At 35.7% G+C, this 17,976-nt stretch overlaps 1 protein-coding gene across 4 annotated transcripts in view; it reads right to left on the minus strand.

Annotated features, from left to right (window-relative positions):
* ANO3 (anoctamin 3) overlaps window positions 1-17,976 on the minus strand; it is a 183,149-nt gene that overhangs the window by 6,642 nt on the left and 158,531 nt on the right. For all 4 annotated transcript variants that reach the window (XM_005499334.3, XM_065065474.1, XM_065065473.1 and 1 more), the window contains 12 exons: window positions 13,526-13,608; window positions 12,475-12,615; window positions 11,959-12,123; window positions 10,690-10,726; window positions 8,726-8,837; window positions 7,484-7,541; window positions 6,610-6,707; window positions 4,649-4,794; window positions 4,389-4,541; window positions 3,576-3,723; window positions 1,637-1,717; window positions 636-741 (listed from right to left, as the gene is read on the minus strand). In XM_005499334.3, coding sequence (XP_005499391.3) covers window positions 636-741; window positions 1,637-1,717; window positions 3,576-3,723; window positions 4,389-4,541; window positions 4,649-4,794; window positions 6,610-6,707; window positions 7,484-7,541; window positions 8,726-8,837; window positions 10,690-10,726; window positions 11,959-12,123; window positions 12,475-12,615; window positions 13,526-13,608 — 1,328 coding nt within the window. The remainder of the gene's footprint in view (window positions 1-635; window positions 742-1,636; window positions 1,718-3,575; window positions 3,724-4,388; window positions 4,542-4,648; window positions 4,795-6,609; window positions 6,708-7,483; window positions 7,542-8,725; window positions 8,838-10,689; window positions 10,727-11,958; window positions 12,124-12,474; window positions 12,616-13,525; window positions 13,609-17,976) is intronic.

Here is a 17,976-nt window from a genome sequence, read left to right on the forward strand (position 1 = left end):
TCCTGTGTTTTTTATTATATACATACACATATATGGAAACAAATAAGCAGTCTATCAAAAATGTGAAAATGCTCAAGTCTTCTGAAAAGTAAAACTGAGGGTATAGCAAGTGACCTACATTAAGATGTGACCACAGAATATGCTCATCTGAATAACAACAGCAAACACCACCTATGAGCAGTTTTTAATCAAAGAAACTAACCAAATTCCTGGATGGTATGTAATACGTTCTTCAAGGTCAGTACACACATTTCTACTTTTACGTTCGGCTACAATCATGTATCATTTTTCTGACACACATTCTAATTTGTAATAACCGCACTTAATGTACATATAAGTTTCATTTCTTCTTTTTCAATAAAACATGGGAAATTTGGTTGGGAACTTACATGATTTATAAGACAACCGTTAAAGAAATGCAATTTAGAAGGGACTCTAAGGTCTGTCCAAGCTCTGTAAATTCAGTTTGAAGTGACAGATTAACAACAGTTTGAGGAGGGCAATTTTTTTCCCCTCTCGCTTGACTGTAATGAATAAGCAGTTGATGATACTGACATTTTTTTATGGGACTACTGTAAAAAAATCAACTCAGACTCTAAAGAGGTAAAAAGGAATTCTTCCTTCCCATGACTAACCTCAAATACTATGATGAAGGCCAGTCGCGCTGCCAGAACATGCCAGAACTGCAAAGTGAATTCATATGGAGTTGAACTCCATGGTGGGGCTCTGTAATCTCTATACCTGTAAAAGAAAGAAAAAAACAGTAAGTTAGTCTGTGGTCAAAAAAATGAACATGTTGAAGAGCTCTCTGGCTTATCCCAGACCTGGCTAAAAGGAGAGAAACTGAACGGAAAGCATACTTCAAGAATAATTAAACAGGAAAGCAGAAGAATAGTCCACAATGCAGACAATTAAACAGGGCTGCTTATAAACTTTTTGCTGCTTATATACTTTTTGCTTACAAAAATCCAGAGGAAACAATTTCCTTTGTTGTTACAAAGAAGACACCTTGGAGTGTTAAGTTCAAGTGTGTTGACTCTAAATTGGTTCTTGTCTTTGCTTATAAGCAGTTGAGATTCTCCAGACAAAGCTTGCAGAAATGTAACCTGATTCTGCAACTTCTCAGTCAATTCAAGCTCCCACTGCAAAACTAAGTCTGCAACCACAAGGGGTGCACTCATGTAGTGTCATGTTTAATTTTTATGCTGAATTTCTCGTATTTATCTTGCGATCTTGATTCTGATTGCAATCTTGACCTTGGTTAGAGCCACAACAAAAATGTTAACTGTGTTATTTTAATGAATAGATCTCAGAACGCTTAACTAAAATGAAATGAGAATTTTTACCTTTCTTGGCAGCTGGGGAAACTTTGAAATGAAGTAATTCATAGCGGTATGAAAGATATGGCTTGCAAGAGTCCTGGAAAAACTTGGAACATGTGTTTCCAGTGTGTTAGTATTGCATCCTTCTGTAAGTATTTGTACCTGAGACTCCCATGTTGAATGAACTTGAACTCCAATGCTTTTCCAGGCTAAATAAAAACTATGCTGCCAGTAAGTTTAGTACTGACTTTCAATTTAATGTCTGTATTAACATTTATGCCTGTACTATCAGAAGGGAGAATATCAAAACATACCGGCAGTATCCTGAGTATCCCATCCCAAGTTCACTCAGATCAAATACTGACAAACTGCTGTTGACATATCCTTTTAAGCATCTGAAAGGAAAACACATAGGATGAGGACTTTCTACATAAAGTGGTTAGATAGTATAGATTCTGTATGTAAACATATTCTGCTATCACATATCATTAGCATACTATTTCATTTGCTTATCATGACAAAAGAAATTCTAAAATTTTAAGCAGAGAATCAAAGTTTTATTGGAAAGAAACAAATAACATCTGTTTCAGGGACAATACTGCTTAAAAATGTATTTTCAGTACTTTTCATGCTTTTGCTTCTCACCTACCAGCAGATATAAACCAAAAAGTGTTGCTATAGTGTTCTTCACTGTCACCTAAAATTACTGAACTTAGAAAGATGGCCAGAGAAGTAGAGAGGAGAATAACTTAACAGCCTTGCAGAATCTCCACCAATTATGCAACATATATCCAAAAATGACAAATGAATCAAAGAATTTTCACCATCAGTAAAATGAACAGTGCATATATAGCAAATAGCCATCTTAAAGGCAACAAGTTTTTAGTATTAATGGCAGAAATCACAGAAATACATTGAATCATGACTGTGCAAGTGAATTTTTTGTCTGTTTCTGGGAAACCACAGACACATAAGACATTCCATCTTCTTGGAAATCTGTTCTGTAATTTACCAAAGGGCCTTCTGAAAGGCAAAGAACATTTAAAAAGAGATGCATCAGGAAACCTATTATATCTACTGAACCTTCAGGTTTGCTGTTACACCCCAACTCACTACCAGCAAAAGAAGAAATAGGATTACACAGTTCTCTATTAGATGGATAGTACACATTAAGCACTAACATTTTTCTGCTATTTGTCTCTTTTCATCCTATCCTGCCTCATTCTTTTTGCCCTTAAATTCTCTCTCTGTGTGACATCACGGGAAGAGTAAATCTCTATTTTGAATGATTAGAGATGGAGCAATGAGGGAAGGAAGGACAGAGCCCTGCGGTTTGGGCTGAGCCACAGGCTGTGAAGGCAGCGGCACTGGCTTGCTGGACAAGCCTTGATGCTTTCACTCTCAGCCTTCCTCCTGTGTTATAAAGAAGATAAATTGTGCTTATGAGATGTGCTACAGTATTAGCAAAGGATGTTTCCTTTTCTTGAGATAATCCTGATTTCCATATTAAAAACAAAAACAAAAACCAAAAAACACCCAATCAACAATCAAACAAACAAAAAGCCCCAAAAAACTCTCCGAAACCACCTGTAGAGCACTGGTCTCCAAATGAAAGGGAGTATGCCCATGAGTACTGTGATCTGCTTAGATCATTTAAAAGGTTATGATAGACAGTGGGAAACACGCTGGACCCACAGTTCAGAGACACTGGTAAGTGTCTGGAGAGAAGTGCAGGAATCTGGCCTGGTGATGCAAAGATAAGCAAGATACCTTGCTAGAAATTAGACTAAAAATGAAGTTACACTAAATATTGTCAATTCCAACCTTGCTAGAGCTTGACTGCAGGCATTCCTGAAGAGAAACAGGTAGAGAAGGTTGAGGGTGAACAAGGCTTAGGATAAAAAAGGGTTTAGGAGCATATATACATGTGTGGGAGTGTGGTGGGAAAAGACAGTCTAAAACTATTGCAGAAAAGAAAAACTTATCTAGAGGAAGCCTTAAAACTGCTACGATATATATTAAACTTTGTTGTTTGCATTTGGAAAGGAAGATGTGATTTTCCACTTCTATAACTGTGGAGTTTGCAAACTCTCTGGAATGGCTGAGTTACTTGCATTTAACAACTGAGAAGGTTTGCATACATATAAAAGGTAAAATGTTTCTGATGTATGTTAAGTATGTTAACACAGCAAGATAGTAGCAAAAGTGTGCTTCCACTGAAATACACACACATATATAAAATATTTTAATTACTTTTCTTGTCTGTATCCTTGATCTGTACAGGGACCATATTTGTATGCATAGACAAAACGTGGAATGTAATCTGAAGTAATGGCAATAACAAAGGCGTTGGTGATGACAGCCAAAACACCAATTCCTTCCAGAATCCCATACCAGATACCTAGAAACAAGAGAAATGACAAAGTCACTAGTTTTTAACAGTCATATTAAGCCATACAAAATCACACTACTGGTATGAAAGTCATTATTAGTCATATAGTTTTTGATTCTTACTGAGAAAATTATTCAGTCAGACGAGCTAGTCAAGACCAAGCCAAGCCCCCACATTCCTGCCACCCCTGGCTCTACACAAATGAAATCTTACAACAGGGCACACCCTGATGAGAAGAAATAGCCAAGGAACAAAGCTATAACCATAATATTTGGTTATAAAGGCGAAGTAAAAGATTTTGGAAAGAGGTTTCTTATTTTTATTTAATTCAATTTTAAACCAAAAGTGAATTTAATCCTTAATTTTAAAATTCAATTGATTTGGGGCAGAAGTTTAGACCTAGGGTTCCACAAATCTTCTGACAAAATAGTATTTAGCCTGTTTTCAGAATTCCAACTATTGTGATCCCTTATTGGAAATTGAAAGGAAATTTGAGGAGTCCTCTTCGCTAAGAAACTGAGTATGCTTTTGTTGCTTAAAGGGAGAGTTGAGATCTGTAGGTTACATTATCAATTTCACTCCTAACACACCAAATATTCTGAGGGTTGAGCTACATTAAAGAAGGAAATGCAAAGAGATGGCATCTGACAGTGACAGTCATTAGGTTCTCTCACCTATATCTGTTGCTCTGGCAGGCATAGGTCTTCGCCACTGAGTGACAAACTTGTAGGCATCCAGCCTGATCTCGATGATATTGTTCAGCAACGCCAGGAGAGGTGCCAGTGGGAAGGCAGCCACGAAGATGGTGGTAAAGCCAAACTGTAAAACTAAACAGGCATTTCTACAGTTAGAAACTGGGAATCCAAAAGATCTTTTAATGTGCAACACAGTTTCGGTTTCTTAAGAAAACTGACATCTCCCTAAATTTGCTCACCCATCTCTAAGTATTCGTCCATTAAACCATGGAGATTCATAGGCTGCAGATTCCAATCTTTTTCCCACTGAGGTAGAGAAATTTTTTGCTCCATTAACTGCCCTCCTCTCTTCATTTTGCGTCGTGACCACCAATTCTGTAATAAACTTTATTAGATAAAAAGTGCATTATTGACTGTACTTACTCAGTAATTCACAGTACTTGCTGGTATTATTTTGCAATAAGTGGGCCCATTTTGAATAGCATTTGAATGTTTACTTAGGTATTTTCTGGCAATATTTACAATACTGTGTAACACACAACTCAAACAACTTCCAAAAGTTCTCTATTTCGCATTATGATTTTAATTATGTCTTTAAAGTAACATGCTAGGCATTGTACAAATAAGCTTTTCAGAATATAGAATTTGCTTGCATAGACTTTTTTGTAGGATTTAACACATGCATAAATAAAAAAAAAGAAGAGGAAAGAAATCATGCATAGTGAGAACATTTAAAAATGATGCTTTGTTTTTATCCTGTAAAAGACAAACCAACTAAGTGGAGCTCACTAAGGACTCTATAGTACTAGAACATATTGAATATTAGAATATTTCTACTATTCTTTGAATAAATCTAAAGATCTAGGTGCTCTAGAGAACATTTTCTTCTTGAAGCAGGAAAAAGTGTCTAAGGAAGTGTTGCTGAAGCTGCAGATATTTAAGATTGTTTTTTATAAAGATGTGTAAAGGTCCTTTCACAAAGTAGTTTTACATATTAAGTAGGTAATAGTCTCACAAATTAAAGTGTTATATAAATGAAAAATATTATACAGTACCGACACAGGTGGCAGTTAAAGGCTAGCATTTATTTCTAGATATTACTGAAAAAAGACTGAAGATGGGAAAGAATTTTCTTATAAATATTTTTATTAACAGGCTACTATTTTTTCTCAAGCTAATTTAGTATTTAGCTCTTGATCTCTCTTGCTGCTGAAAGGCCTCAGTTGCAAACAATAGTTTGGTCAAAACAAGACACTGGCTTCCATAAAGGATTATAAGCATGTACCAATGTGAATTCTAGACAGAGTTAAGATGCTAATGGGCTGAGAAGACAGGAGGCCTGATACTTCAAGTAGGTTTCTTCTTTTCAGAAATTCACGTCTCACAGCAATACAGCACACTGCCCCCCATTCACAGAACGATTGCACATTGTGAGCGTAACCCTTTTTGACCTGTTTCTCAAGGTTGAGACTTCGATTAAATTAATATTTGATGAGCTTGATATTTAATTTTGCTTTTACTGAAAACATATTCTTCCAGTTTCAAGAGGGCTGTAAGACTCTTAGCTCATCACTCTCTTTTGTAGCTGAACAGCTCTGTTTGTATTATGGAAAATAGAATCACAATAACCTGTTTAGATGGGTAACGTACCCTGAGAAGCTTTATCTTAGCGCAGCAGTTAATGTTTCCCATGGGAATAAATTTACAGTATGTGAGATGCAAAAAGTGGAAACATTCTGCAAACGTGTGTTGTACTTGAAACAGTTATTTTAGCAAAAGTGGACTATTTATATTTTGTGTTTCTTACAGCACATAGGGGAAGAACGTAGACCCAGTTATATATTTAGCCACTGTATTTTTAGGTCTCAGAGGTAACACTGAACACAAGCCCTGTGCCAGCACTAGTAGCAAGTCCTCCCCAGCCCTCAGAGAAGGTTGAGAATCAACATGGATGATTAGGTTTTGAGTGATAACATATGTACACTTGACCCTGCTGAAAAATTGTATGTTCTTATGAACATTCATTTCCAGAGATCAGAGTTTCAGCTGTTCATTGTCTTCACCAATTAATAATGATAATGAATTTCAATTAATGATGAAATTTTGCCCTCCACTCAAATAAAAACTATTTTTCACCATCACTGCACCACACTAATATGTAGTCATTCTTTGTAAAACAAATTTTAGCATCTGAACTTACGGATAGCCTAGCTCCATGAAGTTGTTCCACATTTGTTTTAGAACCATAATAACTCCCATTTGCAAACACAGATCTATCAAGCAGCCACTAGGATGACACTGAAAGGAAACAGAAAAGGATCAGTATCTAAAATCAGAGAATTCCTTTAATTTTTATTTGCTCACAGAGTGAATGGAAAACACCGAAGTATGTTTGGTGAAAAACACTAGCCTCCGACTACAGAAACACTAAAAGAAATATTAATAACAGAAGTATTAACACAGGCTTTAGCTGAACAACCCTGAGTCACACTATTTCTTGGAGAACTGGATGATGTTTTATTAGACCACAGAATACAAAGTTATGGTATTTTTCTCCATGGCTACTGAGGTGCAACAGATGAAACCTTTTTTTCAGAGCTATGGAGATACCTTCAGTGTGTTAGTGATATCAAGGAAGGTGCAATTCTAACACACTTTCACGCTAAATTTTGAAAATATTATTTTTCTTATTTTAAAATCAGTATTTTCACACTGGCAGAAGCTTAAGAAGTTGATAGCGCTATACTTATGTCCTCCATCCAAAAATTCCAAATACTCAGGAGACTCCAGTCATGTAGAACCTGGTGGAGCCTGTGAGGTATTATCTGTAATATCAGTGTTTGCTCTTCCCAAAGAGAGGCAGAAAGAACAGCGTGTCTCATGTACAGAACGGTGGAGAACACAGAAGGAAAAACACATCGCCTGTTTCCTGTCCTCTGCTATAAATAAGAGTTTACTCTTCACTGCACTTAGATGGAATAATAAATCTCTCAAACTGGACATAATTCACGTCCTTCAGCCGTTTCCTTTTCACTCATGGAAATGTCACAGGAACACAAAATAGGATTGCTTACCTCTTCCAGTCTCCATCTGTTAAAAAGCTTGTTGTACTTTCCTGGGCGGCCTGCAAATCTGGAAAATAAGATTTCTGTTTCTCGGTGGACATTCCAAGAACACCCTGTATCAGTAGTTATTTCACAACATCCACTGAGCAAACTCATGAAATATAAACAGATTAAATCACACCGGCTTAAATCTGGTATCTGTAGGACATGGTAGTTTCAGAATGCAAACAAGCACCATCATTTTGCAAGCAATCCTAAGATTTTATTACGCCCAGAACAAAAATCCTACATTCAGAGGTTTTAGATGTTAGATATTCAGACTCTGTAATCTACTTCTAAGAAGATAAGCCATTGAAATACATAGGAATTTAGTGCAGTACAGGGATCTGCTTGCCCACGTGAAGTGTGCACTGGATTGCACCCTCAGACGCACAAGCATAAATTCACTTCCAAACCCATCCTAACAGATCTAACAGATTCTTGCATAATGAACAGAGTCAAAATTCTTGATGACCTCCAGGGACAGAAAAAAAAAAACACGTTTGGTCCTACACAGGAGATAACAAGATAAAAAGAAGTTTATAAAGTGTATGGCAAATGTGTCACTGGATGTAAGAAGCAGCCTAACAGAGTTTAGGTTTTTTTCTCAAACAATCTTGAACTGATATTACATTATAAAACTTCATAGAAGGTACTCTGTGGGCTCTGCAGGAATGATAAGTCTGATCATAATAAAACTGAGTGAAGATGAAGCCAGGTTAGAAATGTCCAGTATCTCGTGCTCTGAGCTAAAGATCCACACAAAAACTGGAGCTAGAATTTCTGCCTCCTACTCTTGTATAAGACCTGCCAGACAACATTTACTATTCGTAGAAATGGATCCCGGGAAATGTAACCAAATGGGAATAAACAAGAAAAAAATGAATAAAGCCTGTTAATGCAGGGTTAAATACAGACCCATATTAGGAAGTGCTTGTATTTTCACAGATTCTGAATTCACATTTAGTAGTAAAGTCACTTAAAAAGTAAACTTTTTACTGTCTAGTTTCATGAGTAAAGATTTCAAAGCTCCAACCTTCACATATGGTTAAAAATACGAATTTAGTGTTGGTAATTATCCCCAGAAACTGACTTGCATCTAAATTTTAAAGTTCGAACTGTCAGCGTATTTTCTTCCAACTTATAAAATTAGCAAGAATTACAACTTCCGTGCAAGTTTTCCTTTAAAAGCAGTTAGGAAAGATAACTTACCTGCCAAGAAAAAATGCAATATAAAAGATGGAGCTGTTCAAGTTGACAAATTGGAAGAGGAACATTTTCAAGGCAAAGCTGTTTTCCCATTCAGATTCTGTTCGAGGGTGCTCTGCAGAAAGACACAATATACATGATATAAACAGAAATGAAATAAAATTATGCCTAAATTTGCTCACAGATCAATCAACACTAACAAAACAAGTGATCGTTTCAACTCATGGAGTCCCATCAAGGTTGTTATTATTGTTTTTCTTCTCAAAGTGTTCAGTCTGCAGGTCACAAAACCACTGTCCCAGCCCGAGATTATGTTGGTTCTATGTGGAAACACAACTTACAAGCCTCTCAGTACAGAATAGGTAAAAACTCTATGGGAAGATACCCATCCACTTCCTCAGGAGTTCCCTATTATAGCACTTGTGAAGTGCTATATTTTATATATTTTATATATTTTATATATTTTATATATTTTATATATTTTATATATTTTATATATTTTATAATGAATTAACAAGGAAATAATGGAGAACCTTCTTAGATGTGGTGTGTGTTTGTTTTTGTTTCTACCCCCACCCCCAAAGAATGTAGAAATGTATTAGGGCTACAAGTATTTTGTGTGGCTCTGCACTGTGTTGGATGTTTTTCCTTACAGCTTGTAGAACATGATTTATGTCTGAATTATAACTCTGTGATAATGACTAAAATTGATGGATATATCAACCTTGGAATGCAGTATAGTGATAAAAGCTTTAAAGTACATATATGAGCTGGAAGTCTAGGCTGCCTGGATTTTTCAGTTAAAATATGTACTACTTAATTACTTTGGTGTAATGATGACTAAATTAGGATACAAATATACAGGACAGTATCTTGGATATGGATAATTGTTCCTCAGAGATTAAGGTGTCCTTCTTTGCTTTGAAGTAAAACACCTTAGAAAGTGGAGTGAGCTGCCGAGGTCAAACACCTGATGCTCTATCATGCTTAGTTCAAGAAGTCTTTTCTGGTTTTAATTCTTTCAAAATATATTTTGAGAAAAATCATCTTGAATACCTATTTTTTTTTCCCCTCATCCCCTGCTCTGTAACAATATATTTAAAAAGTTAAGTAGGAATACAAATCAGGGTGACCTGAAAAAATATTTTAAAATATTTTAATAATTTGAATAAGCTGACTATACATTCTAAATCTTACTAAACTGTTCAGCTGCCTGTTGTCCGAAACACCAAAGTTTTGAGCATCTTGTTGAATGCATGCAATTCAATACCGCAACCAGGAGAGGGAGCTGTTAAATTTAAGCAGTGAACTTGCTTTGAAACGATGACAAGATCAACTGCATATTTTGACACAGGCTAAAAGAGAGCAATTAAGAAGAAACACTAAAATAATATTTTCCCATAGTAGGAGATTTTAAATGCTGTCCTTGCTTTCTTGTTTTCTGTAGGCTAGAAAGCTTCACCTCTATGACTGAATCATGACTAGAAGCTTCAGTAAAAATTCTTCGTGTGACAGAATTAGAGCTACTTTAAAATTTATGACTTAACATTTTTATCTTGGACAATGTAATTTTATCTTAACCCATTTTTCCACATGGAAGTTCAAATTTAAAACTGTAAAAACAAAACCAAACAAAACAAACCCAAACAGGCATTTTGGAAGAATGGGAAAAAAAACCTCATTTTGTAGTCTAAGAAAGTATGTTTTGACTTTTGTTCCAACATGACAGTTTTTTCAATTTACACTGTAAAACATTTAAAAAAAAATAACTAGAAGAATAAATTCTTTTCTATTATTTCCTTAATGAAATAATCATATAATTTCTTTCTCTGGTATTTTTCACTTGCTTGGGGAAATGTCAGTATCATACTACGCACAGATGAAGTTTCCAAAAACCTGTTTTATGGAAATATAAAGGTATACGCCACAGCTAGCAAGAACCATACCACTAATAAAGACCTACATACCTAAGTCTGTCAGGAGATAGGCAACCTTTTCATATACCTAAAACAGAAATAAGAGACGGTGTAAGTATTGCACATCCTGCCTGTTGTGATGTCAAATCCAGAATAAAAATTTCCTATAAAGACTTCACTGAACTACTATTGGCCTGCTGTCTTTATCCACGTAAAAGTATGTGTGTATATGTATTAAATATACAGCAAAGACAAATCAAGAGCCAATAGACGAAATGTTCAGACATCAACAGTTCTCTTAATAAGTAGTTAGATGCTTATTCTCTAACTTCAGGAACAATCCTCTGTGATCTATAAGTAGGAAAAAGCCTTTACACAAAACAATTTTCCTTTGCAAGAATGTGCGTATTGACGAAGGTATCAGCCTCCTACTGAAAACTTTCTTATCTTTCTATATACTGATTCACTCTGGCCCCAAGGTAGTTACAAACTCTGAAAAATATTTCTTTGAGTATTTACTATTAATAGCAAGTCGTTTTCACTAGCTTTGTTGTGCTTGTTCACTTGAATGTACTTTTTATGACTTAGAATTATCATATATAATAACAGAAATAAATACATGACAGTGTCTTTTGAAGAATGCTTTCTTATTGCAGCTAGTGTACAATCTCCTTAAAAGAATTAAAGGCCATTGTCTGCTGTGCTATTATTCCTTATACCTGTTTGTTCCTGCACAGGAATAGAAAAATGATAAATTACATTGCAGTTGAAGGAATACAGTTTATATCAATGTACATTGTGCTGCCACAGCAAATGATTAAACTTGTGCTGGCATATGATAGGAAAACCTTAAACTGAAATCACATATCACAGTGATTGAAGACTCTGCAACACTGATATCACAGCTGCATTTTAAATAAGAGAGGAATTCAAAGCTATCAATTAAAAAAAAAATTAAACCAACAAACAAACAGCAAGAAAATTCTCAGCCAAGAAAAAAATGTAGTTCTATTTAGAGATGTATTGTAAAAGGTAATATAAAAAAAACTCCAAATTCAAATGTAGAAGGCAGTAGCCTGTAGCACTGTGATATGGTGACATAAGCAAAGATGTGCAGTAACAAATTAGGTAGGCAGTAGGGAAAAATATTGACAAACATATTGTAGTATCAGAAGAGGTAAAACCCCTAAAATGTGAGCTTTAGGTACTACTATATGAATAAGCAAGAGCTTGTATATATCTGATATACAGTAAACTTGTAAAAATTGCTATTTTAAATTAATTCCTCCTTTTAAAAGAGAAATAAAACAGAAGACTTACAACATTGAGTGACATGATGATCATAAAATTGATACAGACTCCGGTGCCAGATGTCGCAAACTGCCAATACTTCTTGATGAAATACCACTTGAAAGAAGCAAACTGCTCCATGGCTACCAGGCGATACACCACAACTGCAAACACCGCAGTGAGGACCAGGGAAATCTACGAATAGAGGTATTAGAACAAAATAGGCCATATCTGAAATATTTTCCACTAAATTAATAAATTAACTAGTGTTTTAAAGACTGCCATTTGTTTTGGTGAGCAGACTTTGAGAGAACAATAATGCTAGATGGATGAATTGAAGCATTTCTTCACTGTTCTTTCACAATATAACTATATTACATCTTTTAAATCAAAGAAACCTGTAAACAAGTAGTAAGACTGGGCTAATGAGTTCTGCCTATATTATGTAAATCCACTAGTCTTAATGAATGCACTCATGTCTTGCATTACTATTTACATCAGAATAAGATTAAAGGCTACAATAATTCCAATATTATTAAGCATTACCATGAAGAATATTCCTGAGACAGACACCATCAGTCGGCTGAGCTTATCAGGGAAAGGCTGAAAAGGTTCAGGTTTTCCTGTGATGGGATTTACTCTTTCCACTTGGGAATATTTAGCTTCAAACTGGGGACGCAGTTCTTCCTGGAACGACAGGGTAGATTCCATTTATTTCACTGAAGTATCAAAAATCAGACATACATGTGTTGTGAAGTAGGAAATTTATACTGATACAAATTCTTTTTTATAATGATGCAACACAAATATCCAAATAATTTGCTCTTTTGAAAAATCCTTGGAAACAGTGCCAGAGAACAGAAATCATAAGAGCCTTCCCTACTATTGCGAGGTTATTAAAAGGATCATAATATTGACTTAAACACTGGTTTCTCTGCAGAAACTGATAAGAAAACTATAAATTAATGCCAGTTATGCTGGTGCTTTTTGTGATATGAAACCATTTATTAAAAGCCACCAGCTTGTATTACACATCTATGGAAAGCTGTAAAACAAGTAACGGTAAAGTCTCTATTGACTTAGACTGCAGTTAAATCACCAATATAGTTAAATTACAGCTATGTTCACTAGTGATTTATGAAGTAATAAAATTATTTTATTATTGTTGATGCTGGTAGCAGAATGTTAAAGGATAAGTCATGCCTCTCAGAAAGATATAAAAGCTAGTTTCTGTTCCTTTGCTTGTCTTGGTCCCATTTTTAGGCAGGATTCAGAATTTCCAGCACAAGAAGCCATGGAATTGAAAGGTATCTGTGCTTTCATCAGTAGTAGCTCCTGTCATCTGAAAGGGCAGTATTTCCACTCAATTTTTCAAGAGATACTTTTAATAAATGTAGAATTATAAATGGAATGATAATGCTAGTTGCAGAAGGTGAAGTATCCTTGTATGGTCTCAAGTATACTTGTTTATTCTGCAACTAGCGTTATAAATACAAATACAATCTGAATGAAAAATTCAGATTACTAGCATTCAATGTGTATTGATATTTACACTTGAATCACGCTGATAGCAAGATTTATTCCTCTTTAGCCTTACCTCTTCATCTTCCCAGTCTATGAGGTCCCAGTCATATGTTAATACAGCTCTTCGTCTTTTCCAAAACTCTAGGAAGACTGTAGCTGTGAAAATCATCAACTGCATTTTAATTGTGGAAAAGAAATAAAAAAGGCCATGCAGATCTCAAGAAAATCAGTGATATTTAACATAATAACTGTCATCAGCCACTTCCTGGCTGTTTTCCCCATAGAATCTGAAAACTGTAAGTAACTTCAGGATAATCACTGTTCGAATTGGAACACTATTTTACAATGTTTATCTAACAATCTTCTGTTTTGTTGGCTGCTGTATCTTTACAGAGATACGTAGCTGGCAGTATGAGATACTGTCATCCCTTCTAGATTGTCATTTAGTTTTTAAATTTTATTCAAAACCTATGTTTTAAAATCTCTCCTTGAAGAAACAAAGATATAAATACAAACTGGTATCTATTAATAAAGAGCTAAATTATGATCCCATTTTGTTCAGTTCCAATCAAGAAAACCTCCCTTCTTTCCCAGCTATACAAGCTTTATACTGGGTTAGCTTCACTACTATAATAATTCTTTAAACAATTATTTCTAATCTATGTGTGAGATCCCAACCACATTCCCCATGTACCTATTGTTTTTAGTAGGCCCTATAAAAATAGGTACAACCAATAAATAACTCCAAGTTTCCCAAAAAACTGTAGTTTGCCACTTAGGATAAGACACCTTGATTTGGTGGGATTCCTGACAAAACATGGGTTTATCTGGTTGTTCCCTGGAAAACAGTGATTTCAAATAGGGAGTGAGAAAATTTGCTTCCTTCTGGAGAGTCAACTGCTGAGAAGGAGGATTTTAAACTCAAACTGAATAGGATGGTCTCATGTTCCTTTTCCTATATTTCTGTATTATGTTTAATGTCTTATTGGGTTTATATATGCATTATATATACCTATCCTCATTTTATACATACATATATATATATATATATCCTATTTATCCATATACTATATTAAAGCACAATAACTAGAAGTTAGCAGAAGTTCACCATACCGTGACTCATAAATGATGGATGGTTGAATGAAAGGAACTTGTCCCTGAGTATTATTTCTAGGTAGTATGTTCTTTCATTCTTCCAAGCACAGATCTTGCCTTTACCACAGATTTCATTTAAGTTTCAGATGCTTGATTACTTGAGTAATCCGAGAGTGCAACATCCTTTTCTCGCTGTCCTTGGAAGTGCCCCCGCAACCAGTGCAGCACAAGACTCAGAAACGTTACAGAAGACACCACCTTGCAAAAGAAATCCCTTTGCAACATGGAACTTAGCAGCAACCTAAGGCCATGCTATACACAAAATAAACAATACTTTTCTTATGTGACCAAATAGGTAGGAGAAATACAACACCTTCTGCAAAACGCGGTGTTGGATATTCCTCTGCGTTACAGGCTGCTCTAGGAAGCACAGCCAAGATATCTGCTAGCTCTGTGCCAAAAGCAGTAAGTCTGTAATTGCACAAATGAAATAATTCACTTAGTTACACTCGAAGGTAAAAGAAATAAAGGAAACTGCTCAGTTATCAGGAATTAAATAATGAATTTTAAATCACGCTGACTTAAAAGGCCTAAGTCAGAGAAACTGAAACCAAGCAATTGAATTAATGTGGGTCTTCTTTTTTTATTTCCCTCAGTGCCACTACAGAAGAAAAGAATGAGGAAGGGGGAACTATTCAAATACACACAACTTTTTTGGATTGGGAAGTATTTCAGCTTGTGTAAATATCAGCTGAAGTTTTGGAAATAAAATGAGGCATTTGTGGTCTAGAAGTAACACAAAACTGTGGACAAATGGTGTTCTCAGTTGTATAGACACTGATCTTACAAGGCTATTTATTTCATTCTGTCTGTCCCCTAATATTTGAGATAACTTGCTTATTTTTTAAAGCTACATCTGTCTCTAAGGTAGAATCTTCAGGCTCTAGTATAGCATGAATAATAGGCTCTAGTATAATATGACTAATCATAATAAAGGACGTCTTTTATGTACACAAAGCACTTGATAACACAATGATCAAGACAATCATCCAGTAGATGAAGCAGGTGAGGCCCAATTGCTAACTACACCTGCCAACTAAAGCACATTTTCCAAACTCACCTGAGCTTTTGAAAAATGCTGCCATACTCTCTTTCACACAGGAGAATTCATGATAATTTGGCTTTACTACAAGGCTATTGAGAGAGCAGTGTCAAAACCTAAAAGTATATACGTACACATATGCAAAAAGCATGTTGGAAAAAAAATAATTCACAAAACTACTCTTGTGGTATAGACTTCTAGTCTCAATGACAGCAAAAAAACCCATCAGAATTTTAAAATTCAAATGGATCCTTCCTGGTTTGCCTTTGTTTCCTTCTACCACACTGCTAATGCCACTCACCTCTGATTGCCCTCCATGCAAACCAGCCCCTCCAGCCCAAATTTCCTGGTACTTCACTGACTCATCTCTTACCCTGATCTCCCAGCTCCGAAAATGCTAAGCCTTGACTTTCATCAACTACTGCTGTAAAAAGAAACAAGATATACAATACATGACTAATCCAACCATTCGAACATGAAGATGAGAACATTCACGTTCTAACGCTGCTTTGACCTGGCAGTTTCTTTCCACCTAATCCCACTGCTCAAGATAATTTACAATTGAGAAGGTCACACACAAGCCTCCACTTTCCTACAGAAAACTGTTTCCTACAGAAATCTGTTGCCTCCTCTGCTTTTCCCTGTGCACATTGCTTCCCATTTTACAGCTCCAGTTGGGGTTCTGAATTTTCAATCTTATAATACATGGTGTACTTCCTTTTTTTTTTTTTTGGTCCAGCATTTTGGTACAGACACACCATGTAAGGATTTGTTATTCAGTGCTCTGCAGTTCTGCCTGTTATACATTTCCACAAGTTTCTTTCAACTCTTTCAATCCTTATTCAAGTCTCCTACTGTTTACTGCCCTTGCACTGTCCGTACTCGCACTGCTGAGGAGCTAAAATCTCTAGGTGTGTACTCCACACAGTTCTCAGCATTTCAGAAGACAGGTAAGGTGATGTTTGATGGTTAAGACAGACAGGAAAGATCAGTTGTGTGTTGATACAGGCTTAAGTAAAACAAAGGTTTGACACTGTCAAGAAGAAGAAATGATGAATGGCTGCTGTTAAATGCTACAGAAGGAAACGAGAAGAGAAAGAAAGAAACACAAACAAAACCAAGAACCCAAGACTATAATTTGAGTACATCTCTTTGGAATGTTCTTTAAAACTCGCTATGTCAAAATGAACACTCTATTTATTTCCTCAAAATTATTGCAAAGAGTATTTTCAGTAAGGAGCTTGGGGCCTGTCTCCACTACCTTTCTGCACAGTAGTGGAGGGCCAGCCAGGCCCTTTCTGAATAATCTGCTCCATTCCATCAGTTTTATTCAGTTGGAGTCCTTTACAGCAAAGCTATGCAATAAGAAGTCCTACAGATTTGGTACCACACCTACTACTGAGACAGACTCTTCAAAATTGAAACCTATATATTTAAGGTCTTGCTATTTTCAAAACTATTCAAATAACCTTTCTTTTTAGAAAACTACCAGAAAGGCTTCTCGGCACCACAATGTGTGCATGCCAGGGGGAACTTTCCTGTTAACCCCAGGATATCACTTGCCACTTGGTTAATGCTGCGTAAGATCCAAATTTGGACACAAATTTGTGGTTTGTTTTCAGATTTCATGTTCAATTTGTTAGATACATGCCCACCCAGCCACAGCAATGAATATGATTTAGAAGCTTGTTGATACTCATTGCAGAAAACCTCCTTTAGCAGAATGCTGGATTCCAAAGAAGACCAAGCCCATGGTATCAAACTCTCTCTTCCTTCCACTCAAAGACCACCCTGCCTCACACCACAGAAAAAATGTACTTTCCCAAAAGGGATATTAGAAAGGGTAGAACTCCATCCATGTCACAGAAAGCCTTCCACTTGTCCACTGCAATATTTTCAAGAGAATGCCACTAGTTGCTCCCATATAAACATATCCTGTATATGCCATGACCTCAACACTTATCTGAAGGATAAGTTATGAAATAGTATTTGCACTTGATTGCTTGAAAAAATTAAGGTGGAAACACATAACAACATTCCACTCAAACAGCCACACAATACTGAAAGATTCCTTACCACATACCAGCCTACAATAAATAGACATAAAAAACTGAAGAATAAATTTTAAAAAAATCACAGGTTGACTATATCAGCATATTAAAAGTTATATATGATATCTCTGGACTCCTCACTCTTAATCCAGTACTGTTTATTTAAAACCTAAATTGAGGAGTAAGAGCTGTAACAGTTAGATCTATAGCTGAGTATGTATTCCAAAGTAAAAACTAATGATAACTGATACATGCAGAAAATTTGGATCTAGATTA

Source organism: Columba livia, chromosome 5, assembly GCF_036013475.1.
Source record: "Columba livia isolate bColLiv1 breed racing homer chromosome 5, bColLiv1.pat.W.v2, whole genome shotgun sequence".
NCBI classification, from domain to species: Eukaryota; Metazoa; Chordata; class Aves; order Columbiformes; family Columbidae; genus Columba; species Columba livia.